At 34.4% G+C, this 15,736-nt stretch overlaps 1 protein-coding gene across 1 annotated transcript in view; it reads left to right on the top strand.

Annotated features, from left to right (window-relative positions):
• The first annotated feature begins 233 nt into the window (after window positions 1-233).
• Window positions 234-15,736, top strand: part of LOC129137927 (putative ankyrin repeat domain-containing protein 20A12) — a 30,455-nt gene continuing 14,952 nt past the window's right edge. Inside the window, exons 1-4 of the mRNA XM_063792649.1 lie at window positions 234-245; window positions 434-514; window positions 7,432-7,806; window positions 9,363-9,512. Of these exons, the coding sequence (XP_063648719.1) occupies window positions 234-245; window positions 434-514; window positions 7,432-7,806; window positions 9,363-9,512 (618 nt within the window). The remainder of the gene's footprint in view (window positions 246-433; window positions 515-7,431; window positions 7,807-9,362; window positions 9,513-15,736) is intronic.

Genomic DNA, 15,736 nt, shown 5'->3' with positions numbered 1-15,736 from the left:
CTATACCTTTAGAATCCAATAGATCATAATTTTATATTTAATTTTTAAAACATCTTAACCAGTTATGAAACTTAAGATATTCTTACTATCTCTAGTAACTATTAGTTATTCTAGTAATTCTTAGTATCTCTAGTAACTCATAGCTGTCTTTACCCTTGGAATTGAGGCAAGAAATTTTCAGAATTATCTTGCTGTTTTATTTATATAACCTTACTCATAATACACAAGGTAACATGAAGTATTGGGTCATATTACTGAGGAATAGAAATTATGAACAGTTTAACAACAATGGCCACTGAGTTAAAGTAGTATTAAAGGAGTCATCATTGCCAGTGCTTCAAATGTTGCAGTTTTATATTTCTGGTCACCAGTGCCGAGGTTAAAGATTTATTCTGTTTTGTGGTCACCAGTTGACTTCTGTGTCTGTGTTCAGGGAGTGAATGGGGTCATAAAAGTCAATGCAGTTGCCTATTACGAGAATCCTACCTTGCAGAATGGGACCTTTGGTGTCAGGGTGTGAACAATAACTTTATTTCAACATAAATACATAGTAAACATTACTAAAATTTAAAAAATCCAAACCCTATCACTACCGGAACTTAAAATATATTAGAAGTGGATATAAGCAGAAATTCTATCTAGATACATAACACTATCATAGTATATCATTTGAATTAGAATTTAAAATTTTGCTTCTCTTTCTTATTGGTGTTCAGTTCAGCTCTTAATAATTTAGTGTTTGCCTAGTGCTCTAGTTAATCTTCAGAAATAAACATGCACTGTAGGGGCTCACTCTTTCTGGTATGCTGAGGTAAAGTCTTTGTAAGAGAGGAAGCTTTTATAATACTACCTATCATCTTTGAATTCATTTCTGGTAGATTTTACACAAATGCATTAAGTTTAGTCCAAACAGACACTGAGAGTTCAGCTTGCTGGTTCATGTTTCTGTCCTATGTTAAGCCAAGGCAAATTATTTTTCACTTTTTAGTTACAATCCCATAATTTAAGAGTAGCAACACATAGATTAAGTTTCACAGTTAAATTTTAACTATTTTCTAATATTTCTTTGTTTATACTTGATTAAAGCTAATTTTAAAACATACACTCTGACAGAAAAGACATCTGAGAAACAAAATAAGCAAATTTGTTTTCCATTTTGCACCTGCCCCCCCCCCAAAAAAGTCTCAAGAACCAGAACTGGGTAAGAACAGTGATAAAGGGACTCAATCTATATATTCATGACTTTCTTTAAAATTCATTACAAACAAGTTCAAGCTGAATATTGGTAAAAGTTCTGAAAACTCCAAAATTACTGCTTGCCCCGAGGAAGAGCTCCTACATGGTAACTCTAAAGAGGGATGAGCAAAAAAGGAGTGCCCTCTAGTCTGATGAATCATGTCCCTGATTGTGAGGAGAAAAATGTATCTGGAGGGTCTAGCTCTGTGGCAGTCCAGGCAGCGCCTGAACAGAGGAAGCCCATGTCAAATGTCTTTTTATTCCATTCACACTCCAGGTCCCTGAAATACACTTACTAGTCATCTTCTAAGCTTCATTTAAATTAAAATAAATCAGACTATAAAAATGATAACAAACCAGACACACAGCTTGTTTCTAACACAGATGATGAAAATTTTTGTTATGATATAGAAACTGAAAAAGTAAGGAACCCAGTAATTATGATTGAAATGAAAGATGATTAAGAGTTTGACATGCAAAAGGAAAAATATATAAACCCAAATACCACTAATTGGAAATTAGACATTAGGCATTGGTCTCAGTCTAGAGATCCAGAAAGTCTTTTTGATTTGTGGTTTACCCACCCCAAAGAAATGAAGCGTATGATTCAGATAGAAAGTCACAGTATTTCTGCTCCTACAGATACTTATAAAAACAGAAAACCAACACAGTGCTTATTCCAGAGGCCGCTGTATGACAATCCCAGTGTTAATAACTACAAAAGCATGAATCTTGAATTATAAAATGCGGGTTATTCTTTGCCACATAGTGAGAGAACATCAAAAATATAGCTAGAAGACTTACAGCAAGATATTCCAAGGTCACTAACATAGCACATGTATACATATGTAACAAACCTGCACATTGTGCACATGTACCAGAACTTAAAGTATAATAATAGTAAAAAGAATGAGGTAGGCATGTTACAAGTAGAGTTCCTGGCTTTGGAGAAAGAGAAAGTCCAACTTCAAAAAGACAGAGGTTCACTTGCTGCTTCTTTTTTCTCTTTATCAATTATTTGATTTAGTCAAATTTTCTATTCAAGAAAATCTCATGTGTACAGTTACAGCGGGGTTTTCTAAATGTGTAATTATGTGTCAAAGTAGATTAGTCCTGCTATCTAAACAACGGTTCTGGAGAATGTTCTCATAATGTTTCTTCATTAATCAACCTAAGTCTCACTCTCAGTCTTCCAAGTGGCATATGAGCTGGGAAACTAATTCAGCCATATACCATGTGACCTTCTGAACCAGATCAACATAAAGAAATTGCTAAATAAATAAGCTTTAGATTCTAGATTCTTTTTTCTGTATTCATTTAGGGATGAATTACATTTATTTAATGATAGAATGGGAATACAATGGGAGGGAAGCAATGACTGAGATGAGCCACAAAAACACGTCTAGCCTTGAGAGTTGCAATGAATATTCCCAGCCAAATGAGTCTGTTTAATGTGTTTTCATGCACGCCAGTTTATCTGCTTAGCTCAAACTGTTTGAATGTATAGTTCCATCATGGTTATTTCCAATATTTTGAAAACAAATATATACTTCCACATATTTTTAAAAATCACCACTCCAATATTTCTGTTGAATCAGACCTTACATTATGTTGTTTAATAAAGTATGTTAAGTTTTGGCATGTATGATTTTTATCATGTAATAAGAAAGAAGCATAATTTCTTGGCTAAAAATTTAGCCTTTGACTCTTTAGTAGAAAGTTGAGTTCTGTACATGGTGTTCTAAAGATAGACAAAAATCTAGAGATTTTCTTCTTTCAAAGTAAAAGCAGATGAGGCCTTTTCCCACCCTCTGAGGTGTTAAATTGCTTTGCTCAAGTTAGACTTTTAATATATCTGACTAATTTGATAAATTTATCTGGTAATTTATGTAATTCAGCAATATGGAATTGTATCACGCTATTTGGTGCCGTGAAATGCTGGGGAATGCCACCTCAAGAGCTCTGGATGAAACATTTCATATGTCTTGGTTGGTTTGACTCCCATTTTCAGTAGATAATGGGGCTAAAGTAGATAACTGTACTGTATGTTTTCCACCTATAAATGTTTGTGGTAATTGAATGTGAAATCTGGGAAGCATCTCGTTTTCCAGAATTCTGCACTAGAAACTCAGCAGTTTCACTCTGCTTCTTGTGTTGTGGCAAACATTGGTTCCCATAGTTCAGGGAGAACTTTCACTTTTTTGATATCCCAGGATCCAAAAAAAAAAAAAAAAAAAAGAGATAAAAGGCAGTGGGGAAAAGAATAGCTCAGTGCAGAAAAGGGATAACTTCTTTACTCTTCCTGAAGGCCTACAAGGTCACATCCTCTTAATCTGGCTATTTCATGTAAAATCCAGGTGGCAATGACAGAAGATATATGTCATGCCTGTGTCTTTTTATTTCTCTGTTTCTGCCAGTCAGATAGCATAAACGTTTATATCAGATAGCAAAGAGTGGATGCGAATAAAAGCACAAAATGGAGAAGAGTCCTTTTTGAAATTTTGGAAAATTATTCCATTCACTCAAACAGAAATGAGCAGACTTGACAAAAATTTCAATGATAAAATGATAAGTATCTTATAATTATTATGTATAATGATAAAATTAAAGTAAGCACAAAATACTTTTATCATTAAAATGGTGATAGTTAACCTGAATCAAGTGAAAAAATCAGGGAAAAAGTTTTTTTATTGAATAAAATAATAATTATTATTCATATTACTTTTATTAAAGGTCAAAGAAGGAAATAATACAAACAAAAGTGAAAAACTACAACTATCAGAAAATGTATGTCATAGTACGTCTTCTGCTGCTGCTGACAGATTAACCAAAAAGAGAAAGGTTGGGAAAACGTATCCTCAGCAATTTCCCAAGAAACTGAAGGAAGAGCATGATAGGTAAGTAAGCCTATAGCAATGTGTTTTTGTTTGTTTTTTTATTAGTTTTTTTTTTTTTTTCTGAGATGGAGTTTCTCTCTTGTTGCCCAAGCCGGAGTGCAATGGTGTGTTCTCACCTCACTGCAACCTATGCATACTGGGTTCAAGTGATTCTCCTGACTCAGCCTCCCTAGTAGCTGAGATTACAGACATGTGCCACCCTGCCCAACTAATTTTTTGTATTTTTAGTAGAAATGAGGTTTCACCATGTTATCCAGGCTTGTCTCGAACTCCTGACCTCAGGTGTTCTGCCCACCTCGGCCTCCCAAAGTGCTGGGTTTACAGGAGTGAGCCACCGTGCCTGGCCACCTATAGCAGCATTTCTCAGCAGATAATTGTCATTGTGCTATAAACTAATTCAAAATTGGACTAATGTTCCTTATGATTAACAAGTTTTATCGTTTTACCAGGGATATTTAGCCCTGCCTGGTAATCAGAAAAATGCAAATTAACATAAAATAAGATATATTTTGTAAAGTCATGCTGATATTGAAAAAGTAATTACTACCATTGAAAATGTGAGGAAAAAGGCATTCTCATACACTGTTGGTATATGAAATTGGTAAATTATTTCTGAAGGGTAACTTAGTGCTGTGTATCAAAATTTCAAATAACCTGACATCCCTTTAACTCAACAACTCCACTTCTGGGACTAGATTTCACAGGAAAACATAACTTGTGTAAACATACACATACTTATTAAGGGCATTAATTATATATTACACATAATGAACAACAGCTTAATAAATATATAAAATATATGTAATAAGAAGGTGAATTGGAAGTATTAAGAAAGAATTATAAAAAGTGTGGGGTAACAGATGTTAGACTCTTTAGCCTAGTTTTAGATGACAATCATCTGCAGATATAGTTTGTGTGAGAGACATCTTACTCTGTAAATCATTTGGAGAGACACCTACAATATTTCATAGAGATGAAAATTTATTTCTAGTGAACTTATACGCTTGTCAATAAATAGTAACTTTAAAAATTTAGTTGATTGTAAACGATCTTTTCTAATCGGGGAGTAATTATGACTGTGTGATTTGAAAAGGTAATTTTGAACTTCTAACTATACTGAATTATTTCCAGTATCCTTTTTTATAATACATACTAGAGTGACTAGTAACAAAAACTTTAGCAGAATATTCTTTCCTTACTACTTTTCAAGTATATGCATTAGTTTGAAGATGTTGAAGTGAGAAATTAAATATCTGAGAACTACAAAGGATAAATAATCCAGAACATAGAAATTTTATTAGGATGATAAAGAGCATCTGCAGAGGTAGATCACAGGATGATCTCTTTGTTTTTTAACAAAATGAATTTTAAGATAAATGTCTTTATCTGCAGATACATCTTAAGACAAGAAAGTGAAGAAAAAACAAATGTTAATATGCTGTACAAAAAAATAGAGAAGAATTAGAAAGGAAAGAGAAACAATATAAGAAAGAAGTTGAAGCAAAACAACTTGAACCAACTGTTCAATCACTAGAGATGAAACTGAAGACTACAAGAAATACTCCAAATCAGATAAATCAATCTTTGGTAAAAATTCTATATTTTAAACATTATTTTATCAATGTTACTTATAATATCCTCTTGATGTAATATATAATATTTTGGTATAAAACAAACCAGAAATGTTATCTCATTTTCAAAAAATGAATGATGACACTTACAGGTACAATTATTAATATTTATTATAAATCTTGGCATCCACATAGGATATTATTTTATTACAAAGAGCTTTTGAAAACAATAATATGCCATAATATATACTTAGTGATAACCTATTGATAAAGATTTTTTTCCCAGTAAAATTGTTCCTTGTACTTCCTGCTATTTCATATTGATTACTGTACCTAATACTATAAAGAGGAAACAAATTATTGCAATCACAAATAATCTCATGATATTCTAAGAAGAGCTCTATAAATTTTATCTTATTTACCATTGGTGTTTTGAAATAAAAGTTTTCTTTCGTATTGATACATTTACACCACAGAAGTAACTGTGATCTGTCAGAGAACTAGAAGTAGCGTCAGAAGTCCTGGGGAAAATCCTGTAGCTTGCTTATATTTTTAACATTTCTTTTTCAAAATTGTGGTAACTAGATGAGTTCATCAATGAATGTATATAGGAGTGACTCGTATAATGTCTAGATTTATGATTTAGTAAATGTAATTCTTACAACTGACTATAAAAGTGTTAAAAGAGTCAAATTGAAATAGAATGTTATCAGTGAAACAGAACTGTAGTAACTCTGGGAAATTTTATCTGTCCAAATACGTGTGAAGTAAGGTTCTTACTATAGGGTGGTGTATGGGTTAGATATCAAAGTGTAAATGCAATTTTTTGATATATTTTAATTTAGTCAAATTTGTTAATGCTTTAATTTGTGCTTTTGAGTTTGTCGTAATTCAGGGAAAGGCTTTTCCAATTCTGAAATTCTTAAAAATTCTCTGGTGTGCGTGTGTGTGTGTGTGTGTGTTTACTTTTATAAATTCATTGACTTTAAATAAATTTCTGAACTTTTTGGAACTTATGCTCTATAAGGTTCAAAGTTTTGCTTCAACTTTTCCTCCAGTTGGATATCCACTTACAGTAACCTTTTTAGTATATGGATGTGCAGGTTATTCTTTAACTTCAGAGGTAATCATGATATGTTATTTTATTGAGTACTAGCTAAAACTTTCTTTTGTTTTATTTAGGATTTTCATAATCACGAAGAAATGAAAGATCTGATGGATGAAAATTGCATTTTGAAGACAGATATTGCTATACTCAGACAGGAAATATGCACAATGAAAAATGACAACCTGGAAAAAGAAAATAAATATCTTAAGGACATTAAAATTGTTAAAAAACAAATGCTGCCCTTGAAAAGTATATAAAACTCAATGAGGAATTGATAACAAAAACAGCATTCCGGTATCAACAAGAGCTTAATGATCTCAAAGCTGAGAATACGAGGCTCAATTCTGAACTGTTGAAGGAAGAAGAAAGCAACAAAAGACTGGAAGCTGAAATTGAATCATCAGTCTAGACTGACTGCTGCTATAAGTAAACACAGTGAAAGTGTGAAAACAGAAAGAAACCTAAAACTTGCATTAGAGTGAACACAAGATGTTTCCGTACAAGTAAAAATGAGTTCTGATATTTCCGAAGAAGAAGTTAAGAATGAGTTTCTTACTGAACAACTTTCTAAAACGCAAATTAAATTCAATACCTTAAAAGATAAGTTCCGTAAGAAAAGAGATACTCTCAGAAAAAAGTCATTGGCTTTAGAAACTCTCCAAACGACCTAAGCCAAACACAGCAGCAAATAAAGGAAATGAAAGAGACATATGAAAATGCAGAAGCTAAAGTGAATAATTCCACTGGAAAGTGGAGCTGTGTAGAAGAGTGGATATGTCAACTCCAACATGAAAATCCGTGCATTGAACAGCAACTAGATGATGTTCATCAGAAAGAGGATCATAAAGAGATAGTAAGTAATATCCAAAGAGGCTTTATTGAGAGTGGAAAGAAAGACCTCATGCTAGAAGAGAAAAGTAAGAAGGTAACGAATGAATGTGATCATTTAAAAGAAAGTCTCTTTCAATATGAGAGAGAGAAAGCAGAAAGAGTAGTAAGTATCAAGGAAGATAAATATTTTCAAACTTTTAGAAAGAAAATTTAAACATTTGGTTCTGAATACATGTTGAACTTAGTTGAATATAAAAATCAATGGATAAAAAGTGTGTTTACCATACTGTATAATTCCATTTACATGAAGCATCCAGAAAAGATAAACGTATAGGGAAAAAAAGTAGACTAATGTTTGCAAAGGGCTGGGGCTGGAAGCTGGTAGTGACTGCTAATGGGCGTGAGGGATCTTGCAGTGATGGAAATGCTGTAAAGTTGGATTGTAGAGATGGCTGCACAACTCAGTAAATGGACTAAAAAATCTTTTAACTTTAAGTTAAAACAGATACATTCTATAGTATGTAAATTATATTTCAAAAAATCTGTTTTAATAAAAAAAAAGAAGGAAAACCGTGTTTACTATACCAGCTTAGAAACGTGCCTCATTTCTAGGAAATAAAAGGTAGAGGTGAGAGATGATTTACTTTGAGAAAAGACATTGTGTCACCTATGAAATTTTATTAGGCACAGAGTCATATTTTAAGGTAGATAGTTCTGTACTGCTGAAATAATAATTTTAATGACTTTATGTTGCCACATGTTAAGACCATAATGTAAGTATAAATGGAAATGTTTACACCTGAAATGAGTATTTTCAAATTAAAATTTAATTGATTTTCTTTGACACTTAATTCTAGATTTCCCAGATGAACTGAAGTGTATTGCTGTGTCTTGTAATACCTTGCTTTAAGTAGCTTTTTATGTATTTTAGTTGGTATATCTTTGTTATTAATCATATTAATTTAACAAATCTGAAAACATGTCAAATTACATATTTTTATGACTATGTAATGTTTTAAAGGCACCTACTTGTTATAAAATCATAATTTAGGATACATGTGGTACTATTTAGCAAAACTATATTTGGTTTAGTCTTCCCACTGGTATTTATAGTTTACTTTGAATATTTATATTAATAATTAGCTCCTAATTTTTATTTCAAGGCTCAATGACTATCATTGGAATATAATTTTGTTCAGTACAAAGATACTTGTAGCTGCCTTTGATTTATGAGTAAGGAATTAGATCCCTATTTTCAGGCTGAGGGGTGGCAGGCTTCACGTACAGTGGGAATGGAGTAATTACAGGAGGGAGTTGTAGGAGCTTTGAAGTCAGAGAGGGAGGTAGAGACCTGTTTACCTAGGACCTCAAAGGTCTTTGGAATTTTACTTTTATTCTGAGATAGGAATCTGCTGGAAGGATTTGAACAGGTGATTGAATATGTCAGGAACTTTGAGGTTGAGTTGAGCTTCTAAGATGATTGAATGGTGGGATGAATCTGTTATGTAAGTAAGAGAATACCAACTTGGCAGGAAGAGAACATATTGTGCATCCCTCACTGAATTCAGTAATAAATACAAATGTGTACATGTGATTAAAAGAAGGTGAATTGATATGTGTGGTGATAATTTTCAAAGTAGGTATGTTAGAGTTAAATATTATTAACATAATTTAATAATAAGGCAATTTATAAAATCAGTAACAAAAATATTTTCTCAGGTGGTTGTGAGACAACTTCAACAAGAAGCGGCTGACAGCCTAAAAAAATTAACTATGTTAGAGTCTCCACTGGAAGGTATATCACATTACCACATTAATTTGGATGAGACACAGGTCCCAAAGAAGAAATTATTTCAAGTGGAAAGTCAAGTATGTATGGAACTTAGCATGTCAACTGTTATTCTGTAGCTAGTTGAATTACATAACATGTTTTAGGATACTAATTATGGCAGAAGCTTGATTTTTTATTTTCATTACAATGAATTATTTCCATTTTACTATCTCTATAATGTACTTTTTTTTAATATAGTGACTTTCATTCTACCATTTTGAAAAACCATTGCATACCTTTTCTCTTACAATATGTACCCTTGGAAAAGTTGAGAATTATACATCATTCCTCATAGAAAACTGACTTTTGTCCTGTTAAAACAGTATTTTTAAGTAATTTTTGTATTGCTCTGATGAGGCAGGCCAGATTAAATCAGAGAAGAATGTTTCATGGAATGTTCCAGAAAATTGTCTTATTTCTTCACTTTTGTGAGTGGACACAGAATCTGTGTCTATTTATTTCACAGATTCTAGGTTAACTTGTACAGAAAGGCCATTATACTATTCTTTTAAAAGTGCATGTTTTAGGTTAATTTACAAACTATTTGAAAAGTTAGGCATTTTCTTTATTTATCTTTTATTTAAAATATACTATAAAAGTGTGGAAATATTTAAATTTGAGATAACATGTACATCAAAAATTGAGAGTTGAGAAAATTATCTTGATCCTGCCTTTGGATTTTAAAAACAGTTTCACTGAGATATCATTCACATTTCAGAGAGTTCGACCATTTAAAATGTACAACTCAGTATCTATTAGTATATTCACAGCATTTTCATCACCCTGAAAAGCAACCCCACATCTCCTAGGCATGACTGCAGCCTTCCTCCATGTCCCTCCACCTACCTCTGTTGTAGGCGACCACCATCTATCTACTTTTGTCTCCATATGTTTGCCTGTTCTGCTTATTTCATATACATAGAGTTATACAATACGTAGTCCATTGTGACTGGCTTTTTCACTTAGCATAATGTTTTCAGAATTCACTTAGCATAATGTTTTAGCACACCTTGGTAGTTTATTTCTTCTTATAGTTAAATGATATTCTATTCCATGGCTACACTGATTTTCCATTCTTTCATCAGTTGATGGACCTTTAGGTTAGTTTCCACTTTTTAGCTTTTATGAAAAATGCTGCTGTGAACATTCACTTACAGGTTATTATGTGGACACGGGTTTTTATTTCTCTGCCATTGGACTTTATCCTCAGAGTTAATTGGGCAGATTTCAGCACTTGTCTTGCTCATGCTATTCTTTCTACCTTCTCAGTTTCTGTTCATCTAGCCTCATTCACTCAGACGTGGCAGACAATTTATTGTTTTCATGAAGCTTTCTCTGACTGTTCTCTCATTGACCTTATGTGTTAGCAATCATTGTCTAGTCTGTGCAGAAAAACTTAGTTCTTAATTTTACATGGCTTTTTTTTATGAAAGATAATTTTCTCTCATTATAAATTTGCTTAATGGGGGAATAATATATAATATGTATGCCACCTATCCTTGCATACATTGAAAATATTTTAGCTTAGAAGTTTGTAGCATACAATTCAATACTTTATACCATACCAATTATTTCTTCTTTGAGACCTTGACACAGTAAGGTTTATATTCTAAGTGTGTTTTTAGCAATTATATATCAAATCTAAACCAATTAGTTTAATACAGGAGACTTGTTAAATCACATATTTATGTTTTTCTCTCTATGAAAAAGAATCTAAATTGGCCTTTTTTCACTATGCAGCAGAACTGTATTTCTGGACTGCTACCAGTTTGTCAGCTGAACAGTTCTGGGTGCAGCTTGTCCGATGACAGATAGCAGAGCACCTCAATCTGAGTGCTCAGCAGAGTGCTTGTGAAGGCAGCACCACAGCAACAGTTGCTCAGAGGGAACGGATTCAGGAGCCTTGATTTAGCAATAGAGTCCAGGGTTTTCAGCTCAGTGTCTTTAGCCTGTCTCTGCTGGTCATGTCAGTTATGTACTATTCAATCCAGGAGGTGCTGTTTACATTGTAGTACATACATAGTCATTGCCTAATGAGTCATACAGAGAGAAAAGTAAGTTATAAATTATGTCCCCCATTTGCTGCAACTCTCAGTGGTAAGAATGATTCAGTGCAGCTATAGGAGAGTACTTCCATTGGCATGCCACCTGCCTAAAATACACAATTTTGTTAAGATATACAATAAAATTATTATGCTAATAGCAAATATTTTATGTAGCTCACTATGTTCCACGTAGTCTTCTAAGTGTTTCATGTTAGTCCCCAGTTAAACACCTGGTTTTGGAAGGCTGAAGCAGGAGGATCGTTTGAGCCCATGAGTTTGAGACCAGCCAGAGCAATATAGTGAGATCCTGTCTCAAAAAAAAAAAAAAAATTAAACACTTATCTGAGGCATGGTGGTGCACACCTGTAGTCCCAGCTACATTGGGAGGCCGTGGTAGGAGGGTCGTTTGAGCTTGGAATATTGAGGCTGTAGTGAACAGTGATCAAGCCACTGCACTCCAGGCTGGGTAACAGAGGGAGACTCTGTCTCATAAATAAAACGTTTTGTATAGATTCCCATAGAAGTGAGTTAGACATCAGTCATAGAGTTATTAGCCACTTTGATGTCTACCTTGGGAGTAAAACATATAATAAGGGGCAGCGTTAAACCATCTCAATCAATAGCCTCCAACTTCTCGAGAAGGTTCTTATTTCATGAATTTCTAAACAAGCGACTACCTGGATTAAGACATTTGGTGGACACCATTTTGAGATGAAGAATCTTGAGTGAGAAGAAGGGAGATCTCTACTTACTGAAGCTTCCCAATGACATAGTTCAGTGTCCCCCAAAAGAAACTTTAGAAGAAGACTTTCATCATGCAATATCTCTATGGAAAAGGAATTTCTTTAAAAGAAAACAAAGGCAAACAATTGATAATATGATTCTCATGGGAAAGTTTTCATCATAAAAGAAAAAGAGGGCTGGGTGCCGTGGCTCACGTCTGTAATCCCAACACTTTGGGAGGCTGAGGTGCGTGGATTACCTGAGGTCAGCAGTTCAAAAACAGCCTGGCCAACATGGTGAAACCCTGTCTCTACTGAAAATACAAAAATTAGCCAGGTGTGGTGGTGTGCACCTGTAGTCCCAGCTACTTGGGAGGCCGAGGCAGGAGAATCACTTGAACCCAGGAGGTGGAAGTTGCAGTAAGCCGAGATGGTGCCACTGCACTCCAGCCTGGATGACACAGTGTGACTCCATCTCAAAAAAAAGAAAAAAAGAAAAGCAAAAAAGGGACAAAGTATACTGGTCCAAAAAAGAAGAAAGCAAGAAAAAAAGGACAAAGTATACTGGTTACTATCATAACAGTGAGATAGTCCCCCTTTGAGATTAGAAAATAACAGTATACTCAAAGTAACATTAATGAGAACCAACATAAAATAGACAACATTCACTATCTACAAAAGTAATCTGCACCAATTAGCAATGTATGAGTATGTGGTTGAGAATATTTTGTATAACATGTGTACTAGAAGGAAGAGACCTCAAGAAAATGGTCAGAGCTGGAAATGTAGATTAGGGAATCTAGGTCAAAGTTTTGAGATTTTAGGAGTCCTGAGAGAATTTAAAAAGAGAAATAGCCACCATGCATGGTGGCCACACCTGTAATCCCAGCACTTTGGGAGGCCAAGGCAGGAAGATCATGAGGTCAGGAGTTCAAGACCAGTCTGGCCAACAAGTTTCTTATATAGGTAAACGTGTTCCATGATGGTTTGCTGCACCTATCAATCCATCACCTAGATATTAAGCCCTGTGTACATTAGTTATTGATCTTGATGCTCTCCCTCCTGACCCCAACAGGCCCCAGTGTTTGTTGTTCCCCTCCCCGAGTCCATGTGTTCTTATCGTTCAGCTCCCACTTATAAGTGAGAAGATGCAGTGTTTGGTTTTTTCTTCCTGCATTAGTTTGCTGAAGATATCAGCTTCGGGTTCATCCATATCCCTGCAAAGAGCATGATCTCATTCATTTTTATGGCTCCATAGTATTCCATGGTGTATATATACCACATTTTCTTTATCCCATTATCACTGATAATGTCTATCTGGGTTGATTCCATGTCTTTACTATTGTGAATAGTGCTGCAGTGAACATGCAAATGCATGTATCTTTATAATAGAATAATTTATATTCCAACGTATGGTAATTTTAAATCAGTTTTGGTATTAAAAATCATGCATTTTGGAAAATATTGATAATGGAAAAATCCAAATTCTGCCAAAATATGTTGAGAAAATAGAGGATAAATATATCTTTTCAAACTTTAAATGCCTCAGGCTCTTAGTTAATCTTCCCCAGATCTGGGAAGACCTAGAAGGGGAGAGATTGGGCTACCTTAATGAGGGCCATTTCAATCTCTTGGCCCTGCAGCAGCCATTTCAAAATACGTCAAAAAATATATTTGGGGGTAAAATATTTTGATTTCCTTCAGCTTCTTCTCTCTGTGATGCTGCACCAGAATCAGATTAGAAAGGAAGCCACATTATAAGTGTTAATAAAACCCATCTGATGAGATTTGATAGTTTGAAGGGTGTGTTTCCCAGACCCTTTAGATAGAAATTGGGGCCAAAGAAAACAAGGTCTTATTCCTCTATATAAATCTGTCAGTGCTTTAAGCAGTGAAAGAAAGATTTTTCATTTAATTTTACAGACTTGATACTAATGAAAAGGATAGCTTGTAAAATATAAATCTCTTTTTCTATAAAAAGGACACGTTGTTGATTCTCTTAGACCTTGAACCCTGGCCAGTGATTTGAAACCAAGTAGTACCTATCTCCAGATCTCTAGTACCAAATTAATTTGGGGTGGGGGGGTAACAGTTTTATTGAGAAATAATGAACACGCTATGCAATTCACTCATTTAAAGTATAGAATTCATTGACTTTAGTATTTTCAGAGAGTTATGCCGTCATTATTACAATTAATTTTAGAACATTTTCATCACCCGAAAAACAAACCCCACATCATTTAGCCATCTTCACCAGTTTTCTCATCCTCCGTCAGCCCTAGGGAACCACCCACCTTCTTTGTATACATTTGCCTATAAGTCTCTGAAATAAAAAGCAAGTGGTCTGCTGGGACTGGCTTATTTCACTTAGCATAATTTTTCATGCTGCATCTGTGCTGTAGCAGGTATTCATGCCGGGTTTTTGCTCCTTAGTTCAGCTACATCTGGGTTCTTCTCTCGTGACCAGGAAAAATTAAGCATGCAGACACATTGAGGAGGGCAGAATTTATTATGTGAAAGGACAGCTCTCAGCAAACAGAGGGGTCCTGCAAAGAGGTTTCCACCTCACAATTGAATACCAGGATCACATGAGCTGAAGCGGCCAGGCTCCTCCTCTGCATAAGGCGTGAATTCCTGGTGACTCCACCCCATCCCCCCACTGCATGTGGGCCTCCGGTCTGCTGTGGGCATGTCCAGGCAAGACAAGTCCAGGTTCCCTTATCTGCACATAATATCTGGTGTAAACACTTGTGGGGCTGGTTGGAGATTCTCCGGGGACCCTTCCATATCTGCCTAGGCATTTTGCTGTCTCCTCCTCATACGGTATCTGTACTTAATTTCTTCTTATTGCTGAGTAATATTCCACTGTATGTATACATCAAACATTTCATTTATCCATTCACCAGGTGATGGACCTTTGGGTTCTCTCCCACCCAAAGGTGACAGACGTTCTGGTTCTTTCCACTTTTTGACTCCTATTAATAATGCTGCTGTAAACATTTATGTATGAGTTTTTGTGCATGCGTATGTTTTTACTTTTCTGGAACATATACTTATGACTGGAATTTCTGTGTCATATGGTAACTTCATGCTTAACCCTTTAAGGAGCTGCCAGTTTGTTTTCCAAAGTGGCTGCATCACTTTACATTCCCAGCAGCATTAGATAAAGGTTTTAATTTCTTTACATTTTTCCTAATACTCTTTTTTCTTGAACAAAGATTTTATCCTGTGGTGTGAAGTGATACCACATGTGGTTTTGATTTACATTTTCCTAATGACTAATTACATTAAGCATCTATTAATGTGCTTATCCATCTTTATATCTTCTTTGCAGATATATCTATTCAAAATCTTTGCCCATTTTTTAAAATTGGCTTATCTTGTTATTTATTAATTGCAAGAGTTATTTATATTTCCTATATATGTAAGTCCCTTATCAGATACACGCTTTTCAAATACTTTCTTCTACTTGGCGTCTTACCTTTTCACTTCTTC

This window comes from Pan troglodytes, chromosome 14 (assembly GCF_028858775.2).
Source record: "Pan troglodytes isolate AG18354 chromosome 14, NHGRI_mPanTro3-v2.0_pri, whole genome shotgun sequence".
Classification (NCBI taxonomy): Eukaryota; Metazoa; Chordata; class Mammalia; order Primates; family Hominidae; genus Pan; species Pan troglodytes.
This window is presented reverse-complemented; position numbering and strand designations above follow the sequence as displayed.